General features: G+C 40.0%; 1 protein-coding gene across 3 annotated transcripts in view; it reads right to left on the reverse strand.

Annotated features, from left to right (window-relative positions):
• Positions 1-24,587, reverse strand: part of LOC139757754 (RPA-interacting protein B-like) — a 54,961-nt gene that overhangs the window by 18,805 nt on the left and 11,569 nt on the right. For 2 of the 3 annotated variants that reach the window (XM_071678523.1, XM_071678522.1), the window contains exons 2-5: positions 19,645-19,808; positions 16,404-16,495; positions 10,264-10,364; positions 1,314-1,439 (exon numbers count right to left, since the gene is read on the reverse strand). In XM_071678523.1, coding sequence (XP_071534624.1) covers positions 1,314-1,439; positions 10,264-10,364; positions 16,404-16,495; positions 19,645-19,808 — 483 coding nt within the window. Of the gene's footprint in view, positions 1-1,313; positions 1,455-10,263; positions 10,365-16,403; positions 16,496-19,644; positions 19,809-24,587 lie in introns of all 3 variants that reach the window. The other variant, XM_071678521.1, reaches the window with a different exon arrangement.

Below are 24,587 nucleotides of genomic sequence, written 5' to 3' on the forward strand. Positions count from 1 at the left end.
AACACGTAATCCAATAACGCTCTCTGGCCATCTCTCCTACCTACATACGTATACTTATGTATATCTCGCTTTTTAAACCAGGTATTCCCAATCACCAGTCCATTTTCAGCACATAAATCTACAAGCTCTTCACCATTTCCATTTACAACACTGAACACCCCATGTATACCAATTATTCCCTCAACTGCCACATTACTCACCTTTGCATTCAAATCACCCATCACTATAACCCAGTCTTGTGCATCAAAACCACTAACACACTCATTCAGCTGCTCCCAAAACACTTGCCTCTCATGATCTTTCTTAATTCGGTAAATTCCTTCTGCAACCATGCTAACCACCCTTTTCTTTGAAGATTCTTATTCATTATCATAAAGAATGACTGCTTTGTTTTTGAAATTCCCAAAGCAAAAAAAAAAAATCATTCTAAAAGCATATCAAGCACTAAGTCTTTTGTGCTTGAATGGTTGAGCATATTTCCCAGAATCATCCCCTCCCTAAATGCAGAAGATGCAGTGTGACTGAGAAAATATCTCAATAACATTATGGGAATCACCTTTACCTATATCACAATGCAGCCGTAGGAATGGGCAATTGTCGACTTCAAGGATGTTAATCTATCCATAATATCACAGCAAAAGTAAATGAGCTTATGGCTATACCTGCAAAATACCTGAGAATCCTCTTTGGCATATTGAGCACAGTATATACCCAAGGAGTTGTTGCAATCCTCTTAGTCCCTTTTCTTTTTCAAACAGATATGGCTTAAGCACTTTTTCCATTCACTATTGTTACAAACAACCACATTCAATCCCTTATTAACTACACCAACATTAGCAAACACAAAATGAAAACAAAAAGAGAGTGCAATCCAAATTTTCTAATAAGTTAGGAACCACCTCAAGTCTGGTAAGTAAATTGCAGGATGGGTCAGCAGATAGCACCTATACTAATATTAGCACAGAGTAGATACTTGCTTGAGAGACCAACTTTAAACAGCTTCACAAAACAATCAGCTCAGCAAGAGCAGCACTCAACAATATCTGAAACAAGCATATTCTAAGCTGCTTGGACTCAACAGTTCAACATCTGTTTCAGGGATATTTAGACAAGACAAAAAGCTCATTACAGTTTACTTCTCCTTGCTGGCCCTGAACTGGGTTTCTGCCAACTTAGTCAATGACTAGTACACTTAGTACCAACCTCCTAAATCAAAATTATATATTGTCAAATACTTCTATTTATATTTCCAACATACCTAAAAATCTCTAACACAAAAGGGGACATAACTAAACATGCTAATCAAGACTTACTGTATTCAGGGTAAGGTTAGCTCCTTGCAAAGCTAAACCACAGCCACAGACAAGAATCTTGGCCCCAGGTCCCGATTCAGGTGAAACTGTCGATGCCATCATTACACCTGGTCTTGTAGGAGACTCCTGTAATTCTTGCACCTGTCAGTGGCACTGTAGTTGACTTATGTGGGAGATTTTTAGTCTGATATATGGTTGTTTGTGGTTATATCACCAGTATATACACATTTCTTAAAATAACACATGAATTTGCTATGTCCTACACAATTATTTTTGCAAATACGAATAAAACGTAAAAGAAAAAGAAAAATGATTTTCAAAACTGTCTGGCTAAAGGATGACATCTGCCCATTAAAGGTACAACATTATAATTCAACATGTAAAAAAAGCCTCAAATCCTCTCAAGCAGAAGCATACTCATTAAAGTTTTGTCCTTCAAGAAGCCCTTAGCTTCAGTGTTGAGCCAAATACATTGACTCTTGTATTCAAATATTTTTCATGTGGCATTCATCAACCAAAACACTAAATGATAAAACAGTTTTTCAACGAGCTAAAATACAGCTTTTCAAGAGCTGAAATATCAACATAAAAATTCTAAACTTTGTAAGGAAAATCTGAATCCCAACAGATCTCAAACCTGAACTAGCCTGGTGTATCGGAATTGTTTACACCTCCACCTTCTTAAATTAACTGTTGGCAAATTATTTCCACAAGAAACTATCATGCTGGCAAAATCTGTATTAAAGATATCAGTCTATTTTTCAATCTATCTCTGCCATGCTATTTATCCCTCAAGAGCCTAATTTTCATCCCCACACTCCTCTAAGGCAACCTTAATTGATGCACTCTTCAACCTCAGTGTATTGTTTCATCAACTCTCAGCTTGTTTATCATCTATTGGATATCAGTATTCATACTTTCATTGGTCAACTTCTAACTTTTTTATCCCTTAAGCTTTTCCATTCATATTTTTAGTCTTAGACCATAAAAAAAGACCACACAAGATAACACACACCCTTGTGCTCCTTCCTACAAACCATTCATATCTTCCCTATACTTTTCCAACTGGTATTTAAGGAAACATTTGTGGATATGTATATATAAATATTTATTTATTTTCTTATTATACTTTGTCGTTGTCTTCCGCATTAGTGCAAGGGAACAGAAGAAAGAATGACCCAACCCACCCACATACACATGTATATACATACACGTCCACACACGCACATATACATACCTATACATCTCAACATATACATATATATACACACACAGACATATACATATATACACATGTACATAATTCATACAGTCTGCCCTTATTCATTCCCGTCGCCACCCCGCCATACATGAAACAACAACCCCCTTCCCCACAACTGCCTGAGGTAGCACGAGGAAAAGACAACAAAGGCCACATTCGTTCACACTCAGTCTCTAGCTGTCATGTATAATACACCGAAACCATGGGGGGAGGAATGGGATGTATCTAATGAAGCAGTGATGGCTTGCGCAAAAGATGCTTGTGGCATGAGAAGCATAGGAGGTGGGTTGATTAGAAAGGGTGGTGAGTGGAGGGATGAAGAAGTAAGATTATTAGTGAAAGAGAAGAGAGAGGCATTTCAACGATTTTTGCAGGGAAAAAATGCAAATGAGTGGGAGATGTATAAAAGAAAGAGGCAGGAGGTCAAGAGAAAGGTGCAAGAGTTGAAAAAGAGGGCAAATGAGAGTTGGGGTGAGAGAGTATCATTAAATTTTAGGGAGAATAAAAAGATGTTTTGGAAGGAGGTAAATAAAGTGCGTGAGACAAGGGAGCAAATGGGAACTTCAGTGAAAGGGGCTAATGGGGATGTGATAACAAGTAGTGGTGATGTGAGATGGAGATGGAGTGAGTATTTTGAAGGTTTGTTGAATGTGTTTGATGATAGAGTGGCAGATATAGGTTGTTTTGGTCGAGGTGGTGTGCAAAGTGAGAGGGTTAAGGAAAATGATTTGGTAAACAGAGAAGAGGTAGTATAAGCTTTGCAGAAGATGAAAGCTGGCAAGGCAGCAGGTTTGGATGGTATTGCAGTGGAATTTATTAAAAAAGGGGGTGACTGTATTGTTGACTGGTTGGTAAGGTTATTTAATGTATGTATGACTCATGGTGAGGTGCCTGAGGATTGGCGGAATTCTTGCATAGTGCCATTGTACAAAGGCAAAGGGGATAAGAGTGAGTGCTCAAATTACAGAGGTATAAGTATGTTGAGTATTCCAGGTAAATTATATGGGAGGATATTGATTGAGCCAGGAGACTCGACGCTGCGTTCGAATCTGTGGACAACGGCCGGGCTCATAACGTCTTCGATGTGGCCCGGGCTATCGTGCCAGCCTATGCGGCACTTCAGCAACCCGGAATTATTCCCTGAAACAACGCTTGGAAGGAGGCAGAAGTGATATTGTGACAGTGATTGTGTCAGCGTCGCCTCGCCTCGCCGCAGTGTATCGAGACAGACTTCCCCAGAACTTTTTAAAGGGGAAGTAAATGTTTATAGTTGTGTTACTGGAGTGATAGTTTTCATGCATGGTGTTTTGACAAGAAAATAGTGAAGTTGGAGAAAAATGTAGCTTAGACATTGAAGCTTATTGATTCAGTGGTGAAATTGATGAGAACTGCTATTGACGTTTGTGTGAATAAATTGTACATTTCCTTTTCCATAGCCAGAGGTTGAACCATTATGTGACGTTCTTTTTTTCATTCATTTCAAGCTAAAAGTTTGTTTTCTAAATTGTTTCTTACATTTTTCATATGTATATATATGTATGTGTGTGTGTGTGTGTGTGTGTGTGCGCGTGTGTGTGTGTGTGTGTGTGTGTGTGTGTGTGTACATATGTATATTATCCCTGGGGATAGGGGTGAAAGAATACTTCCCACGTATTCCTCGCGTGTCGTAGAAAGCGACTAGAGGGGACGGGAGCGGGGGGCCGGAAATCCTCCCCTCCTTGTATTAACTTTCTAAAATGGGAAACAGAAGAAGGAGTCACGCGGGGAGTGCTCATCCTCCTCGAAGGCTCAGAGTGGGGTGCCTAAATGTGTGTGGATGTAACCAAGATGTGAAAAAAGGAGAGATAGGTAGTATGTTTGAGGAAAGGAACCTGGATGTTTTGGCTCTGAGTGAAACGAAGCTCAAGGGTAAAGGGGAAGAGTGGTTTGGAAATGTCTGGGGAGTGAAGTCAGGGGTTAGTGAGAGGACAAGAGCAAGGGAAGGAGTAGCAATACTCCTGAAACAGGAGTTGTGGGAGTATGTGATAGAATGTAAGAAAGTAAATTCTCGATTAATATGGGTAAAATTGAAAGTTGATGGAGAGAGGTGGGTGATTATTGGTGCATATGCACCTGGGCATGAGAAGAAAGATCATGAGAGGCAAGTGTTTTGGGAGCAGCTAAATGAGTGTGTTAGCGGTTTTGATGCACGAGACCGGGTTATAGTGATGGGTGATTTGAATGCAAAGGTGAGTAATGTGGCAGTTGAGGGAATAATTGGTATGCATGGGGTGTTCAGTGTTGTAAATGGAAATGGTGAAGAGCTTGTAGATTTATGTGCTGAAAAAGGACTGATGATTGGGAATACCTGGTTTAAAAAGCGAGATATACATAAGTATACTTATGTAAGTAGGAGAGATGGCCAGAGAGCATTATTGGATTACGTGTTAATTGACAGGCGTGCGAAAGAGAGACTTTTGGATGTCAATGTGCTGAGAGGTGCAACTGGAGGGATGTCTGATCATTATCTTGTGGAGGCTAAGGTGAAGATTAGTATGGGTTTTCAGAAAAGAAGAGTTAATGTTGGGGTGAAGAAGGTGGTGAGAGTAAGTGAGCTTGGGAAGGAGACCTGTGTGAAGAAGTATCAGGAGAGACTGTGTACAGAATGGAAAAAGGTGAGAACAATGGAAGTAAGGGCAGTGGGGGAGGAATGGGATGTATTTAGGGAATCAGTGATGGATTGCGCAAAAGATGCTTGTGGCATGAGAAGAGTGGGAGGTGGGCTGTTTAGAAAGGGTAGTGAGTGGTGGGATGAAGAAGTAAGAGTATTAGTGAAAGAGAAGAGAGAGGCATTTGGACGATTTTTGCAGGGAAAAAATGCAATTGAGTGGGAGAAGTATAAAAGAAAGAGACAGGAGGTCAAGAGAAAGGTGCAAGAGGTGAAAAAAAGGGCAAATGAGAGTTGGGGTGAGAGACTATCAGTAAATTTTAGGGAGAATAAAAAGATGTTCTGGAAGGAGGTAAATAGGGTACGTAAGACAAGGGAGCAAATGGGAACTTCAGTGAAGGGCGTAAATGGGGAGGTGATAACAAGTAGTGGTGATGTGAGAAGGAGATGGAATGAGTATTTTGAAGGTTTGTTGAATGTGTCTGATGACAGAGTGGCAGATATAGGGTGTTTGGGTCGAGGTGGTGTGCAAAGTGAGAGGGTTAGGGAAAATGATTTGGTAAACAGAGAAGAGGTAGTAAAAGCTTTGCGGAAGATGAAAGCCGGCAAGGCAGCAGGTTTGGATGGTATTGCAGTGGAATTTATTAAAAAAGGGGGTGACTGTATTGTTGACTGGTTGGTAAGGTTATTTAATGTATGTATGACTCATGGTGAGGTGCCTGAGGATTGGCGGAATGCGTGCATAGTGCCATTGTACAAAGGCAAAGGGGATAAGAGTGAGTGCTCAAATTACAGAGGTATAAGTTTGTTGAGTATTCCTGGTAAATTATATGGGAGGGTATTGATTGAGAGGGTGAAGGCTTGTACAGAGCATCAGATTGGGGAAGAGCAGTGTGGTTTCAGAAGTGGTAGAGGATGTGTGGATCAGGTGTTTGCTTTGAAGAATGTATGTGAGAAATACTTAGAAAAGCAAATGGATTTGTATGTAGCATTTATGGATCTGGAGAAGGCATATGATAGAGTTGATAGAGATGCTCTGTGGAAGGTATTAAGAATATATGGTGTGGGAGGCAAGTTGTTAGAAGCAGTGAAAAGTTTTTATCGAGGATGTAAGGCATGTGTACGTGTAGGAAGAGAGGAAAGTGATTGGTTCTCAGTGAATGTAGGTTTGCGGCAGGGGTGTGTGATGTCTCCATGGTTGTTTAATTTGTTTATGGATGGGGTTGTTAGGGAGGTAAATGCAAGTGTCTTGGAAAGAGGGGCAAGTATGAAGTCTGTTGGGGATGAGAGAGCTTGGGAAGTGAGCCAGTTGTTGTTCGCTGATGATACAGCGCTGGTGGCGGATTCATGTGAGAAACTGCAGAAGCTGGTGACGGAGTTTGGTAAAGTGTGTGAAAGAAGAAAGTTAAGAGTAAATGTGAATAAGAGCAAGGTTATTAGGTACAGTAGGGCTGAGGGTCAAGTCAATTGGGAGGTGAGTTTGAATGGTGAAAAACTGGAGGAAGTGAAGTGTTTTAGATATCTGGGAGTGGATCTGTCAGCGGATGGAACCATGGAAGCGGAAGTGGATCATAGGGTGGGGGAGGGGGCGAAAATTTTGGGAGCCTTGAAAAATGTGTGGAAGTCGAGAACATTATCCCGGAAAGCAAAAATGGGTATGTTTGAAGGAATAGTAGTTCCAACAATGTTGTATGGTTGCGAGGCGTGGGCTATGGATAGAGTTGTGCGCAGGAGGATGGATGTGCTGGAAATGAGATGTTTGAGGACAATGTGTGGTGTGAGGTGGTTTGATCGAGTAAGTAACGTAAGGGTAAGAGAGATGTGTGGAAATAAAAAGAGCGTGGTTGAGAGAGCAGAAGAGAGTGTTTTAAAATGGTTTGGGCACATGGAGAGAATGAGTGAGGAAAGATTGACCAAGAGGATATATGTGTCGGAGGTGGAGGGAACGAGGAGAAGAGGGAGACCAAATTGGAGGTGGAAAGATGGAGTGAAAAAGATTTTGTGTGATCGGGGCCTGAACATGCAGGAGGGTGAAAGGAGGGCAAGGAATAGAGTGAATTGGAGCGATGTGGTATACAGGGGTTGACGTGCTGTCAGTGGATTGAATCAAGGCATGTGAAGCGTCCGGGGTAAACCATGGAAAGCTGTGTAGGTATGTATATTTGTGTGTGTGGACGTGTGTATGTACATGTGTATGGGGGGGGTTGGGCCATTTCTTTCGTCTGTTTCCTTGCGCTACCTCGCAATACGCGGGAGACAGCGACAAAGTATAAAAAAAAAAAAAAAAAAAAAAAAAAAAAAAAATTTGATTGAGAGGGTGAAGGCATGTACAGAGCATCAGATTGGGGAAGAGCAGTGTGGTTTCAGAAGTGGTAGAGGATGTGTGGATCAGGTGTTTGCTTTGAAGAATGTATGTGAGAAATACTTAGAAAAACAAATGGATTTGTATGTAGCATTTATGGATCTGGAGAAGGCATATGATAGAACTGATAGAGAAGCTCTGTGGCAAGTATGAAGAATATATGGCATGGGAGGTAAGTTGTTAGAAGCAGTGAAAAGTTTTCATTTAGGATGTAAGGCATGTATACGTGTAGGAAGAGAGGAAAGTGATTGGTTCTCAGTGAATGTTGGTTTGCTGCAGGGGTGCGTGATGTCTCCATGGTTGTTTAATTTGTTTATGGATGGGGTTAGGAAGGTGAATGCAAGAGTTTTGGAAAGAGGAACAAGTATGCAGTCTGTTGTGGATGAGAGAGCTTAGGAAGTGAGTCAGTTGTTGTTCGCTGATGATACAGCACTGGTGGCTGATTCGGGTGAGACACTGCAGAAGATGGTGACTAAGTTTGGTTAAGTGTGTGAAAGAAGAAAGCTGAGAGTAAATGTGAATAAGAGCAAGGTTATTAGGTACAGTAGGGTTGAGGGACAAGTCAATTGGGAGGTAAGTATGAATGGAGAAAAACTGGAGGAGGAAGTGAAGTGTTTTAGAAATCTGAAAGTGGATCTGGCAGCAGATGGAACCATGGAAGTGGAGATGAATCATGGGTGGGGGAGGGGCTGAAAGTTCTGGGCGCGTTGAAAAATGTGTGGAAGTCAAGAACGTTATCTTGGAAAGCAAAAATGGGTATGTTTGAAGGAACAGTGGTTCCAACAATGTTATATGGTTGCGAGGCGTGGGCTATAGATAGAGTTGTGCGGAGGAGGCTGGATGTGCTGGAAATGAGATGTTTGAGGACAATATGTGGTGTGAAGTGGTATGATTGAGTAAGTAATAACAGGGTAAGAGAGATGTTTGGTAATAAAAAAAGTGTGGTTGAGAGAGCAGAAGAGGGTGTTTTGAATATTTTGGTCACACGGAGAGAATGAGTGAGGAAAGATTGACAAAGAGGATATATGTGTCAGAGGCGGAGGGAGCGAGAAGTGGGAGACCAAATTGGAGGTGGAAAGATGGAGTGAAAAAGATTTTGAGTGATCGGGGCCTGAACATGCAGGAGGGTGAAAGGTGTGCAAGGAATAGAGTGAATGGGAACGATGTGGTATACCGGAGTCGATGTGCTGTCCATGGATTGAACGAGGGTATGTGTAGCATCTGGGGTAAACCATGGAAAGTTTTGTCAGGCCTGGATGTGGAAAGGGAGCTGTGGTTTCGGTGCATTATATATGACAGCTGGAGACTGAGTATGAACGAATGTGGCCTTTGTTGTCTTTTCCTAGCACTACCTTGCGCACATGCGGGGGGAGGGAGTTTTTCATTTCATGTGTGGCAGGGTGGCGACAGGAATGAATAAGGGCAGACAGTATGAATTATGTGCATGTGTATATATGTATATGTCTGTGTGTGTGTATATGTATGTACACGCTGAGATGTATAGGTATGTTTATGTGCATGAGTGGACGTGTATGTATATACATTTGTATGTATGTGGTTGGGCCATTCTTTCGTTTGTTTCCTTGTGGTACCTTGCTAATGCGGGAGACCGACAAAGTATAATAAATAAATAAAATATATATACACATGTATATGAGTGGATAAGCCATTCTTCATCTGTTTCCTGGTGCTACCTTGCTGAAGAGGGTGTGTTGATATGGTTTGGACATATGGAGAGAATAAAGGAGGAAAGGTTGACAAAGAGGATATACGTGTCAGAGGTGGAGGGAACAAGGAGAAGCAGGAGACCAAACTGGATGTGGAATGATGGAGCGACAAAGATTTTGATTGATCAGGGCCTGAACATACATGAGGGTGAGAGGCATGCAAGGATCAGAGTAAACTGGAATGATGTTGTATACCGGGGTCGACATGCTGTCAATGGACTGAAGCAGGGCATGTGAAATGTATGGGGTAAACCATGGAAAGGTCTGTGGGGCCTGGATGTGGATACGGAGCTGTGTTTTCGGTGCATTACACATGACGGCTAGAGACTGAGTGTGAACAAATGTGGCTTTTTTTGTCTGGTTTCCTGGCACTACCTCACTGAAGGAGGGGGTAGCACCAGGAATGGATGAAGGCAAGCAAGTATGAAAATGTACATGTGTATATATGCAAGTCTGTTTAAGTATAAGTGCAAGTATGGGCATTTATGTATATATGTGTTTATATGAGTAGATGGGCCATTCTTGGTCTGTCTCCTAGCGCAACCTCACTAACACAGGAAACCGACTAAGTATGATAAATAATAATACTCTTTTTTTTTCATACTTGATCATAGTTTCCCACATTAGCGAGGTAGTGCCAGGAAACAGACAAAGAAAGGCACATCCAAATCTATACATATATACGCACACATAAACGTACAGATATGCACATATATATCGATTCATATACATAATACCCATATTCACACTTGCTCCCCTTCATCTATTCCTGATACCACCCCACCCAATGAGGTAGCGCCAATCAACCATCTTTTCAAAACCACCAATCTTTCACCAAAGTCTCACATTCCTTTGCACAGAAAGCATAACATCACACTCATTCTACTCAAGAAACATGTTCCACTATCTCTTAGCTTTGCCTCACATATAAGTAATAAGACCAGTAAATCCACCTGACAAACTGGGCATATAACTTCCTCTGACTGTTGTGAAGCCACTTGACTTGCTAGTACAGCAGCATCATAGTTGAGAATGTCAATGAGGAGTTTTTCTTCTGGAAAAAGAAAAAAAATCATGAATTCCATCTTAAGGTAAACTTACTAAAGTATATTTCTTAAAATCACATGGTGCTTGCTATGCTTACCTTTAATCTTTTTCTTTATTATCTCAAATACTGGTAAAAGCCAGCATTTGTCAACATATATCTGTTATGCACATCTTTGAAGCTTTAAGTGATGCACAAAAGGGTTCATGGGGATGTATAATCCATTAATCCTTGGACTATATCACATGCAGTCACCAATGCCTAGAGTTTCCTTCTCATCGTAATAAACAACTGGAAACAAGACAAGAACCCAATCGCATATTTTCTGTGATTAATGACAATGCCTTCATGGCATGAGTCTTGGATCCTGAATCACGATGAAATTATAAATAATTGTTATAAGCTAAAATAAAAACATGTATTGGAATCAACCCTCTGAAGTGCTGCCACAAAAATGAAAAATGCACCTAAAGTTTAGTTATACAACCCAACTTTTTAATTACACAACCCAGCTTTTTACTGAATTTTTGTAATAACAAATTCCACTCGCAATAATCCTGTTCAAGCATATACACATCAATCAATCATTCTGCACCTGAAACTTGTCACTATAGTAAAGGATGGAATACATAACTTCAAAAATTTCCCATAAAAAAATATTCCTTAGCACTTACATAATTTTCTTTACTATTCTAAATCTCTATCTCACCACATTTACCTGTCAAAGATTTCTTTTTCTTTAATTATGCTATTCTCTGTCATACACACATGCAGCTCTACAAGACAAGGTAAAACATCTATTTTCTAAGCTTGACACAGAGCCAAGAAATATATTTGGCTGCCTTCCTGGCCAGGAGGTGATGTCCCTGTTATCAAATGAAAACTCAATTAACTGAATAATGATGGTTACACCACACTATTCATCCTTCATCCACCACCATCAAACACATACAGTGTCCAAACATAAAAACATATATTTTCAAAGGTGATAAATGGCTAAGGTTTAGCATATGATGCTCCCAGGGTGAAATCATCATATATCTGGTCGCTGAGACTAATGTTTCTTCTGTGAGCACTAGCAACAAATGGGCACTGTATTCCTTCTATCTGAGCATCAGGATGGTTGGTTATTACCTTTCTAAGGAAACGAAAACCCCAAGTCTTGTCTGGAAGAATAAAATGTGGGTACACCTGAGGTTTCTAGGTGCACTAGGCACTCAGAAGACAAGATCAGGCAATATCTCATAAGTGCCTTGCCTCATTCAGGAGACCAAGACTCTATACGTATGTATACGCAAAACATGGACCCAGGATACTTCAAGAAACATTACCTATTCCATGCCCAGATATCTGCAGATGGTAATCGATGGCAATGGAGCAATGGCAGAGTACTTAAATTCATTATGGGATTGCCTTTGAAAATGTGCGGGGAAGTGCACAAGGATACTTGTGGACATTATACAGTGTAAACACAAGTGTCCCAACTTAACAGGTGGTATCAACCTTTCTCAAACCCTCCATGCCAAGCTGTCAGCCATGAGCAAGTCCATCCAGACATGGCACTCAGAGGTATGGTAAGGGCTTTGGTGTAACAGAAATACAAAATGCATTGTGCCTTCCATCTACTTCATATAAGAGCACAATATAACTGCTTAATGCATTAAACTTGTGACACCCAACTTCAGGTACTTGTGTCAGATCAACAAGGAATTTTGAATGACTTTGTCTCTCTATGCACATGAAACTGGATGTCAGTTACAATTCATTACTCAAAAAATTTATAGTTCCTGAACACTTCCAAATCTAAGCAAAAGGAGTTTCACTTTTCTATATCATCCTGAAGGATGATACTTCAAAGTAATTACCTGCAGGCCTCCAATGTATGGATAGCCCCATGCTAAGGCTACAGAATCCACTTCATTACCCTTACCTTATACTCTATGAGCCTAGCCTAATAATTATTACAACACTAACCTGCCATTCTCCAAAACAAATGGAGGCATAAAAAACTATATAAATGCTGTCACAGTGGGCATAAATTCTGCAACTCAATTAAACTAGTGATTAATACAATCTAAGCTAACCTAAAGTTATGTCACTTTACAATAGGGACTAGCCTGCTCCTGAGATCTCAAGTAAAGATGCATCCTCATATCATGGAAGTATAAAACTAACATACCTAAAAGACAGAAATTATTCAGCTATACCAACTGCTAATAAAATTCCATTGCTCTACATATGTGACTGCAATGAATTCATTTCACAATGCAAGAGCAAGAATTATCTATGGACCACACTCTCCAGAAATTAAACCACTGACTATTACTAACAAATGCTCCAGCCTAATGTTACTCCCTACTACTTCTAGCTGATACTCTGGCCTTAACATTCTTAGCTACTGCTTCTATCTATTGCTTCTACCATCTTGCCAAAAGTCAGGGCTAGCATGTAGTGTTCATCACAGGAAAATACAGTTACAAAGAGTGAGCTGTGAGTTAAGTGTTGTCAAGTGTTATGTAGGACAAGGAGAGATTGTATGATGAGAACAGAATGCTAGCAGTCCACATGAGGATGAGAGAAAGAAAAGACAACTAACTGGGTCAGAGGAGTGCAACTTGGACAACAACTGAAGTGCTGGCTCAATATGCAGCCATCACTAACCCTCCCGATACCCAGATGGGTAGTAATACACCTCCCTGGTCGTTGGCTGCCTCCCAACTACTACCTACCTGCTAACATAAATAAAAGAAAAAAATATAGATAGACAGATATATAGCATTGTGCAGAGTTGCGAAAGAATAAGACTGACAAATATATGGAGAAAAGTTTGAGGTAAGCAAATACAGTGGCTCTTACACCATTCATATCAACTTACTGGGTATCATTCAATATCTAATGTTGGCAAACTTACAACGCAGTTCTCTGGCTTAGATATTTGCCTGTTTCCAAGAATCAGACAAATCACTTAAGCTAGGATGTAATTATAGTTAATCTTTTTTAGATGATGTTTGCCAACAAAAATCCCTGAAACATTCTCTTGTCCTTATGGAGTTATATGTTAAATGAACTTATTAAGTGGCGACCATTTACAGGCAATACTTAACCCCTCCCTCCCTACTTGTATGCATTATTATTGTATTTCTTTGACATTTGTTTGTTCACAAGACACATTTTAGATGAAATATATGACTTCCTAAAGTAACTGATCTATATCTAGTATGGGAAGGTCACAGCACATAACTTTATCTAAACACAATGATAAATCTAACTACTAACTCTGTTATTAACTGCCAGTTCTTAATCAACCATAAGTTGATATATGTGTATTCATGTAAACTTTGTGGTTACATCTAGGGCCTCAAGAGTTACTTCACTTCAACATCTTTAATATTTTCAGAATTTCTTGTCTTACTAGATAAGAAATCCATTTTTTATATGATACTGAATACAGTTAAGCATTCTATGTAGCTTCTAGTAGTTTCTTTTTTCAACTCATAACAATTCCAAAAGTTTCACCCATCCCTTTGATAAACCATTTGAAATGAGAACCATAAGTTCTTCAACTATCAGTCAGCCTCTAGGAATAGCATTCAGTAAAATAAAACCTTCATTGAACATGAACACAAGAGCTTAAAACAGATACCACTCTGCCCAAGTCACATAATGGACAGTTTGGTATTAGCTAATGGTCATTTGTACAAGGTGCAACATAAGATGACTCTACCTAATGGTGAGAGAGGTAAAGATGGAAGTAATGTTTACAAAGCGAGTCTGTTTTCAAGAATCAATAAATGACCAATAGTAGGGTTGCGATCACTATCATTCATTCTTGCAACAAATGTTCTTCACAATGGGCCTAAAATGGCCTAGTTGGTACCTCTATTCACCAAGTGCAGACTCAGTGAGGTGACTACTACACCCTTCTTCAGATCTCAGTAGACACATAAGTTACTTTGCCTCGAAATGATGGCATCAACAGAAGCGCTTCATCTACATACTGCATCATTAACTTCTGTTCTCCAAAAGTAAATGACCCCCTTTTTCCATTCTTCTAACATTTACAACACATTAAGTTTACCGTGTGGGAGATCATTCCTCCTTGCCTTGAAAATGCCTACAAGCACTGTAGGAAATGATAAACAGGAATATTCAAACACAGTCATAATATAATTCTACTTTTTAGATAAATTTCATATTCATTCATTTATTTATTTATGTTTACCATACTTAATTGCTGTTTCCCACATCGGTGAGAAAGCTCCAGGAAAAAGACGAAGAATGGTCCATCCACTCATATACACATATATACACATAAATGCCCATACACACACATATACATTACATCATTTTATTTTTCTATTTATTTTCTAATCATTTATTATACTTTGTCACTGTCTCCCACCCACATATACATGTATATACATACACGTCCACACACGCCCATATACATACCTATACATTTCAACATTATTTTTTTTTTCTTTTTTGCTTTGTCGCTGTCTCCCGCGTTTGCGAGGTAGCGCAAGGAAACAGACGAAAGAAATGGCCCAACCCACCCCCATACACATGTATATACATACGTCCACACACGCAAATATACATACCTACACAGCTTTCCATGGTTTAACCCAGACACTTCACATGCCCTGATTCAATCCACTGACAGCACGTCAACCCCGGTATACCACATCGATCCAATTCACTCTATTCCTTGCCCTCCTTTCACCCCCCTGCATGTTCAGGCCCCGATCACTCAAAATCTTTTTCACTCCATCTTTCCACCTCCAATTTGGTCTCCCACTTCCCCTCGTTCCCTCCACCTCTGACACATATATCCTCTTTGTCAATCTTTCCTCACTCATTCTCTTCATGTGACCAAACCATTTTAAAACACCCTCTTCTGCTCTCTCAACCACACTCTTTTTATTACCACACATCTCTCTTACCCTTTCATTACTTACACAATCAAACCACCTCACACCACATATTGTCCTCAAGCATCTCATTTCCAACACATCCACCCTCCCACAACTCTATCTATAGTCCATGCCTCGCAACCATATTACATTGTTGGAACCACTATTCCTTCAAACATATACATACATATACACAGACATAATACATATATACACATGTACATATTCATACTTGCATGCCTTCATCCATTCCTGGCGCTACCCTGCCCCACAGGAAACAGCATCACTACCCTGCTTCAGTGAGGACGTGCCAGGAAAACAGACAAAAAAGGCCACATTCATTCACACTCAGTCTCTAGCTGTCATGTGTAATGCACCGAAACCACAGCACTCTATCCACATACAGACCCCACAGACCTTTCCATGGTTTACCCCAAACATTTCGCATGCCCTGGTTCAGTCCATTGACAGCATGTCAACCCCGGTATACCACATAGTTCCAAGTCACTCTATTCCTTGCATGCCTCTCACCTTCCTGTATGCTCAGGCCCCAATTGCTCAAAATCATTTTCACTCCATCCTTCCACCTCCAATTTGGTCTCCCACTTCTTCTTCCCTCCACCCCTGACACATATATTTTCTTTGTCAATCTTTCCTAACTCATTCTCTCCATATGTCCAATCCATTTCAGCACACCCTCTTCTGCTCTCTCAACCACACTCTTTTTATTTCCAAAAATTTCTCTTACCCTTTCATTGCTTACTCAATCAAACTACCTCACACCACATATTGTCCTCAACATTTCATTTCTAACACATCCACCCTCCTCCGTACAACCCTATCTATTGCCCATGTCTCACTAACATATATCAATGTTTGAACTACTATTCCTTCAAACATACCCATTTTTGCTCTCTGAGCCAACATTCTCTCCTTCCACGCATTCTTCATAGCTCCCAGAACCTTTGCCCCTTTCCCCAACCTGACTCACTTCCGCTTACATAGTTCCATTCGCTGCTAAGTCCACTTCCAGGCAAGGGCATAACAAAAAGTATTAAATGTACAATTTAATAAATACATGTTCAAAATGCCTTCAATATATATGAATAATAATTCATATATGTAGGCCCACCTTCAGTTATAAGGTCCTGTTGTATCTCTTCCATTATGGCCAACAGCACAGCCTGGTCATCCTCTCCAGAGCCATCCAGTCCTGGAACTTTCCTGCAATTTCACAGAACCTTAGTATATTTACCTTATGATCAACTAAGCCAATCTAGTTACCTACAGTGACCCTAACATTTTCAACTAAAGTAAATGTTCATTGGGTTTTGAATATCTACCTATATATCAGTCAATCTATCGTCATGCCATTCCCATTTACAGTGGGAGAAACAGTGCATAGTCCATATCAATAGTAGGTTATGAAACAGCAATGGCGTTCACCACTTAAAACTAGGCTTAAGAAGTGGCACATGACTTTGCTTGTTATGGAGACTCTACAGCCATGGCCACCCCATTAAGGGAGCTCCAGCTAGGATCAAGCATCAGAGATACGTGTAGACGGATAGATACATACATACATATATCAACTTTTAATTTTCTTTAAATGAACAAATGCTTTACATGATCATAGCACTTTTTCATCTTTTTCTACACTAAGATTAACTAAACCAATATCATCAAATACATTCTCTTTACACAAAATACCTCAATTACTTATACTAAAAAAATATATTCCTAGCATCCTCTTTGGAAATTCCTTTAGTCCTAAACAATTAACATATTGCAAACTCTAAAACTCATTTGGTTTACCTCTGCTTCTTGTAACTCCAATCATAATATCACACATCTTTGCCAAACAAATTTGTCATTCATCCTACACATCCATAACATTTCAAATGGCTTTTGTCATTGCATTTTTCTCATGATTTATCAATAACACATACCTTTAACTTCATCTATTTTCCTATTCTCAACAACATAATACATATGTCCTCCACTTCTACACTTTTCTAACAAATCGAAACCAGGGAGAAGCGACATTTACATCCATGGGTTACAGCTAGAAAAACCAATCCCACCTCTAACACACGATTGTGTAATGTTAGTTTTCCTAGGTTCAGATAAATAAAAAGAAAGGCACTTTTATTGCTTGATGTTTTACCAAAAGATGAGTATAAAGAAATAAAAAGGCAATTCATCATTTTATGAAAAAACCTGCAGAAATGACCAACAAACAAGTGAAATTTTGCAAAACAAATCCTGTACAGATGGCCAGTGTAGGGAAAGAGAGATAAAAAGGTTAATCAACATCACATACCAACAGTGAAAATAATGGAAATGAGGGGTGAAATAACTACACATTCTATATGGGTCCTTTTCCTTTCTTTTTAAATTAAAAATTGTCAAAATCACAAATCTTCTAGTCATTTTTTCACAGAAACTTACATAATAGATCCTATCATCATATGATTAATTATCACATGAAGACAGTCACGCCTACATTGATTTTTATTTATTCTACTTAGTCACTGTCTCCCGCGTTAGCAGGGTAGCGCAAGGAAACAGACAAAAGAATGGCTCAACCCACCCACATACACATGTATATATATAACTGCCCAAACACACACATATACATACATATACATTTCAACGTATACATACATATACATACACAGACTATTCCCCCTTTTAGAAAGTTAAAATGCAAGGAGGGGAGGGTTTCTAGCCACCCACTCCCATCCCCTTTAGTCGCCTTCTATGACATGCGGGGAAGGCGTGGGAAGTATCCATTCCTGTAGCCACCCCGCCACACATGAAATACAGCACCCCCCCTTGCGTGCAAGGTAGTGCTAGGAAAAGACAACAAAGGCCACATTCATTCACACTCAGTCTCTAGCTGTCATGTGTAATGCACCGAAACCACAGCTCCCTTTCCACATCCAGGCCCCACAAAACTTTCCATGCTTTACCCCAGATGCTTCACATGCCCTGGTTCAATCCACTGACAGCATGTTGACCCCGGTATAACACATCATTCCAATTCACTCTATTCCTTGCATGCCTTTCACCCTCCTGTATGTTCAGGCCCCGATCGCTCAAAATCTTTTTCACTCCATCCTTCCACCTCCAATTTGGTTTCCCACTTCTCGTTCCCCCCACCTCTGACAAATATATCCTCTTTGTCAATCTTTCCTTACTCATTCTCTCCATGTGACCAAACCATTTCAATACACTCTCTTCTGCTCTTTCAACATTATATTCTCTAAACCATTTCATGCCTAAAAAATTTTTAATTGTATTTAGAAGTATTAGTGATTACACTCTCTGTACCAATATATATCATGTAACTGATGGCAGACAGCTTCCATGGTGAAAACAGTACTGCTGCCAAGTGTTGCCGAGACAAAACCTTGGCTACTGAATTCAGTTAACAACCAAAAAATAACAAATATATAAAAATATCTGAAAAATAAATTACACTCCTAAACAGAGAAAAAGCATTACACCAGCCAACAATGAATTTCTATGACACCTACTGTTACTTTTCTATACTTACTCTCACAATATTAATACCAGTGTATCTGCTTACAGCAGATTAGTTGCAAAAATGATAGAGCACATCTCCCTTGCCCTTCTCTGTTCAATTTGGATAACTTATCAATTTAGCACCACATCAAAACTAGCTTTGGGAAAAGGCTACATAAATTATAAGTGCTTTCCACACATCAATTTGATTACAGATATAGCTGCAGTGGATGATTTGAAGCATTGTACTTTATTGAACGATATTAAACAAGGTGATAACAGTTATGCATATCAGGGGATATGTGGAGTTAATGATGTAATTAGGTACTGTTATATACTTGCAAGATGTCAAGAGAACCATTAAAATTCTTGAAAATCAAAAAAAAAATTTCATAATGAACTGCAGAAAGCATCTAAAATATAAGTAGTTACAATGCTTGTTTCAATGCAGAGCTAAACTATCAAGTTACCTGAAACAGTAAAAACTAGGTTATGAACTTCAGCTAATATCCCCAACAAAGATTTGGATAAAATTACAATTACCATGAGCTAAAAAAAATTCAGGAGAAAAAGAGTAGGTGCAATGTTTTGTGTAACAGTTTATATAAAGATGACTGACAGAATACCAGTCACAGTTAGTCAGCATATCATAAATCCCATAACTAGTCAGTACTAAAGAACAAGGTTATGCAACCGTCTGCCAGTCACAAAGACAACACAATTAATGAAAATGAAAATATAGTAAAAGAATTTGTAATTGGATTTTCTCTGAAGCAAACACAGACTTTTATAATATCAAAGATATTACAGAAAAACCCTATTTCCAACATCTTTTGACTCACTTGAGAGAGGGGAAGCCAGTCCCCTGACTCATAACTGCCCATTCTATCTCCATCACATCCTGAACCATTTTGGTAGCAGAGTTGTTATTATTAAGGGCATCCCCAGCTGAACGGAAATGTTCAACCAGTCGTGACCGATTTAACCTGAGACGATCCATACATCGCTGTGGAAATCATTAAGAACTTTACAAAAATGGAGTATATACTACAGTAAATATGGAAAATTTTGAGGGATTACAAAGCATGCTGGGCTAACAAAATTCTATACGTGGAAGATACCAGAGATTCTGCTGATTTTTTCTCTAAAGTCCCTGTTTATGGGCACAAATTTGGATGAAATGCACATCAATGAACTCCTTATACTTAGTAGAAGTGAAATTGCTGGAGGAAGGTACACTAAATAATTAAATAAATATATAAATAATTATATATTTTATATATATATATATATATATATATATATATTTTTTTTTTTTTTTTTTCAAAAGAAGGAACAGAGAATTGGGCCAGGTGAGGGTATTCCCTCAAAGGCCCAGTCCTCTGTTCTTAACGCTACCTCGCTAATGCGGGAAATGGCGAATAGTTTGAAAAAGAAAAAAGAAATATATATATATATATATATATATGTGTATGGGGGTGGGTTGGGCCATTTCTTTCGTCTGTTTCCTTGCGCTACCTCGCAAACGCGGGAGACAGCGGCAAAAAAAAAAAAAAAAAAAAAAAAAAAAAAAAAAAAAAAAATAAAGTTTTTTTCATACTATTCACCATTTCCCGCATTTGCGAGGTAGCGTTAAGAACAGAGGACTGGGCCTTTCAGGGAATATCCTCACATGGCCCCCTTCTCTGTTCCTTCTTTTGGAAAATTATATAAAAAAAAAAAAAAAGAGGGGAGCATTTCCAGCTCAACGCTCCCTTCCCTTTTAGTTGCCTTCTACGACAGGCAGGGAATACGTGAGAAGTACTCTTTCTCCCCTATCCCCATATATATATATATATATATATATATATATATATATATATATATATATATATATATATATACATATCTAAATATATTTTCTTTTATTATTAAGAGTAAATGTGAATAAGAGCAAGGTTATTAGGTACAGTAGGGTTGAGGGTCAAGTCAATTGGGAGGTGAGTTTGAATGGAGAAAAACTGGAGGAAGTGAAGTGTTTTAGATATCTGGGAGTGGATCTGGCAGCGGATGGAACCATGGAAGCGGAAGTGGATCATAGGGTGGGGGAGGGGGCGAAAATCCTGGGGGCCTTGAAGAATGTGTGGAAGTCGAGAACATTATCTCGGAAAGCAAAAATGGGTATGTTTGAAGGAATAGTGGTTCCAACAATGTTGTATGGTTGCAAGGCGTGGGCTATGGATAGAGTTGTGCGCAGGAGGATGGATGTGCTGGAAATGAGATGTTTGAGGACAATGTGTGGTGTGAGGTGGTTTGATCGAGTGAGTAACGTAAGGGTAAGAGAGATGTGTGGAAATAAAAAGAGCGTGGTTGAGAGAGCAGAAGAGGGTGTTTTGAAGTGGTTTGGGCACATGGAGAGGATGAGTGAGGAAAGATTGACCAAGAGGATATATGTGTCGGAGGTGGAGGGAACAAGGAGAAGAGGGAGACCAAATTGGAGGTGGAAAGATGGAGTGAAAAAGATTTTGTGTGATCGGGGCCTGAACATGCAGGAGGGTGAAAGGAGGGCAAGGAATAGAGTGAATTGGAGCGATGTGGTATACCGGGGTTGACGTGCTGTCAGTGGATTGAAGCAGGGCATGTGAAGCGTCTGGGGTAAACCATGGAAAGCTGTGTAGGTATGTATATTTGCGTGTGTGGACGTATGTATATACATGTGTATGGGGGGGGGGGGGGTGGGGCCATTTCTTTCGTCTGTTTCCTTGCGCTACCTCGCAAACGCGGGAGACAGCGACAAAGTATAATAAATAAATAAATAATTATTATTATTTATTTTGCTTTGTCGCTGTATCCCGCGTTTGCGAGGTAGCACAAGGAAACAGACAAAAGAAATGGCCCAACCCACCCCCATACACATGTATATACACACACGTCCACACACGCAAATATACATACCTATACATCTCAATGTACACATATATATACACATACAGACACATACCTATATACCCATGCACACAATTCACACTGTCTGCCTTTATTCATTCCCATCGCCACCTCGCCACACATGGAATACCATCCCCCTCCCCCCTCATGTGTGCGGGGTAGCGCTAGGAAAAGACAACAAAGGCCTCATTCGTTCACACTCAGTCTCCAGCGGTCATGCAATAATGCCCGAAACCACAGCTCCTCTTCCACATCCAGGCCCCACACAGCTTTCCATGGTTTACCCCAGACGCTTCACATGCCCTGATTCAATCCACTGACAGCACGTCAACCCCGGTATACCACATCGATCCAATTCACTCTATTCCTTGCCCGCCTTTCATCCTCTTGCATGTTCAGGCCCTGATCACTCAAAATCTTTTTCACTCCATCTTTCCACCTCCAATATGGTCTCCCACTTCTCGTTCCCTCCACCTCTGACACATATATCCTCTTGGTCAATCTTTCCTCACTCATTCTCTCCATGTGCCCAAACCATTTCAAAACACCCTCTTCTGCTCTCTCAACCACGCTCTTTTTATTGCCACACATCTCTCTTACCCTTACATATATATATATATATATATATATATATATATATATATATATATATATATATATATATATATATGTATATATATATCCCTGGGGATAGGGGAGAAAGAATACTTCCCACGTATTCCCTGCGTGTCGTAGAAGGCGACTAAAAGGGAAGGGAGCGGGGGGCTGGAAATCCTCCCCTCTCGTTTTTTTTTTTTAATTTTCCAAAAGAAGGAACAGAGAAGGGGGCCAGGTGAGAATATTCCCTCAAAGGCCCAGTCCTCTGTTCTTAACGCTACCTCGCTATTGCGGGAAATGGCGAATAGTATGAAAAAAAAAAAATATATATATATATATATTTATCATATTTTGCTTTGTCGCTGTCTCCCGCTTTTGCGAAGTAGCGCAAGGAAACAGATGAAAGAAATGGCCTAACCCACCCCCATACACATGTAAATACATACACGTCCACACATGCAAATATACATATTCATACATCTCAATGTACACATATATATACACACACAGGCACATACATATATACACATGTACACAATTCACACTGTCTGCCTTTATTCATTCCCATCGCTACCTTGCCACACATGGAATAACATCCCCCTCCCTCCATCATGTGTGCAAGGTAGCACTAGGAAAAAAACAACAAAGGCCCCATTTGTTCACACTCAGTCTTTAGCTGTCTTGCAATAATACCCAAAACCACAGCTCCCTTTCCACATCCAGGCCCCACACAACTTTCCATGGTTTACCCCAAACGCTTCACATGACCTGATTTAATCCAATGACCGCCCGTCGACCTCGGTATACCACATCGATCCAATTCACTCTATTCCTTGCCCGCCTTTCACCCTCCTAAATGTTCAGGCCCCGATCACTCAAAATCTTTTTCACCCCATCTTTCCACCTCCAATTTGGTCTCCCACTTCTCCTCGTTCCCTCCACCTCCGACACATATATCCTCTTGGTCAATCTTTCCTCACTCATTCTCTCCATGTGACCAACCCATTTCAAAACACCCTCTTCTGCTCTCTTTTTATTACCACACATCTCTCTTACCCTTTCCAGCACATCCACCCTCCTGCGAACTACTCTATCCATAGCCCACTCCTCGCAACCATACAACATTGTTGGAACCACTATTCCTTCAAACATACCCATTTTTGCTTTCCGAGATAATGTTCTCGACTTCCACACATTTTTCAACGCTCCCAGAACTTTCGCCCCCTCCCCCACCCTATGATTCACTTCCGCTTTCATGGTTCCATCCGCTCCCGAATCCACTCCCAGATATCTAAAACACTTCACTTCCTCCAGTCTCTCTCCACTCAAACTTACCTCCCAGTTGACTTGTCCCCCAACCCTCCTGTACCTAATAACCTTGCTCTTTTTCACATTTACTCTCAGCTTTCTTCTTTCACACACTTTACTAAACACAGTCACCATCTTCTGCAGTTTCTCACATGAATCAGCCACCAGCGCTGTATCATCAGCGAACAACAACTGCCTCACTTCCCAAGCTCTCTCATCCACAACAGACTGCATACTTGCCCCTCTTTCCAAAACTCTTGCATTCACCTCCCTAACAACCCCATCCATAAACAAATTAAACAACCATGGAGACATCACGCACCCCTGCCGCTAACCAATATTCATTGTAAACCAACCACTTTCCTCTCTTCCTACTCGTACACATGCCTTACATCCTCGATAAAAACTTTTCACTGCTTCTAACAACTTGCCTCCCACACCATATATTCTTAATACCTTCCACAGAGAATCTCTATCAACTCTATCATATGCCTTCTCCAGATCCATAAATGCTACATATAAATCCATTTGCTTTCCTATGTATTTCTCACATACATTCTTCAAAGCAAACACCTGATCCACACATCCTCTACCACTTCTGAAACCACACTCCTCTTCCCCAGTCTGATGCTCTGTACATGCCTTCACCCTCTCCATCAATACCCTCCCATATAATTTCCCAGGAATACTCAACAAACTTATACCTCTGTAATTTGAGCACTCACTTTTATCCCCTTTTCCTTTGTACAATGGCACTATGCAAGCATTCCACCAATCCTCAGGCACCTCACCATGGGTCATTATTTATTTATATTTATTTTACTTTGTCGCTGTCTCCCGCGTTTGCGAGGTAGCACAAGGAAACAGATGAAAGAAATGGCCCAACCCACCCCCATACACATGTATATGAATACACGTCCACACACGCAAATATACATACCTATACATCTCAATG

The sequence above is a fragment of the Panulirus ornatus genome, chromosome 28 (genome assembly GCF_036320965.1).
Source record: "Panulirus ornatus isolate Po-2019 chromosome 28, ASM3632096v1, whole genome shotgun sequence".
Lineage (NCBI taxonomy): Eukaryota > Metazoa > Arthropoda > Malacostraca > Decapoda > Palinuridae > Panulirus > Panulirus ornatus.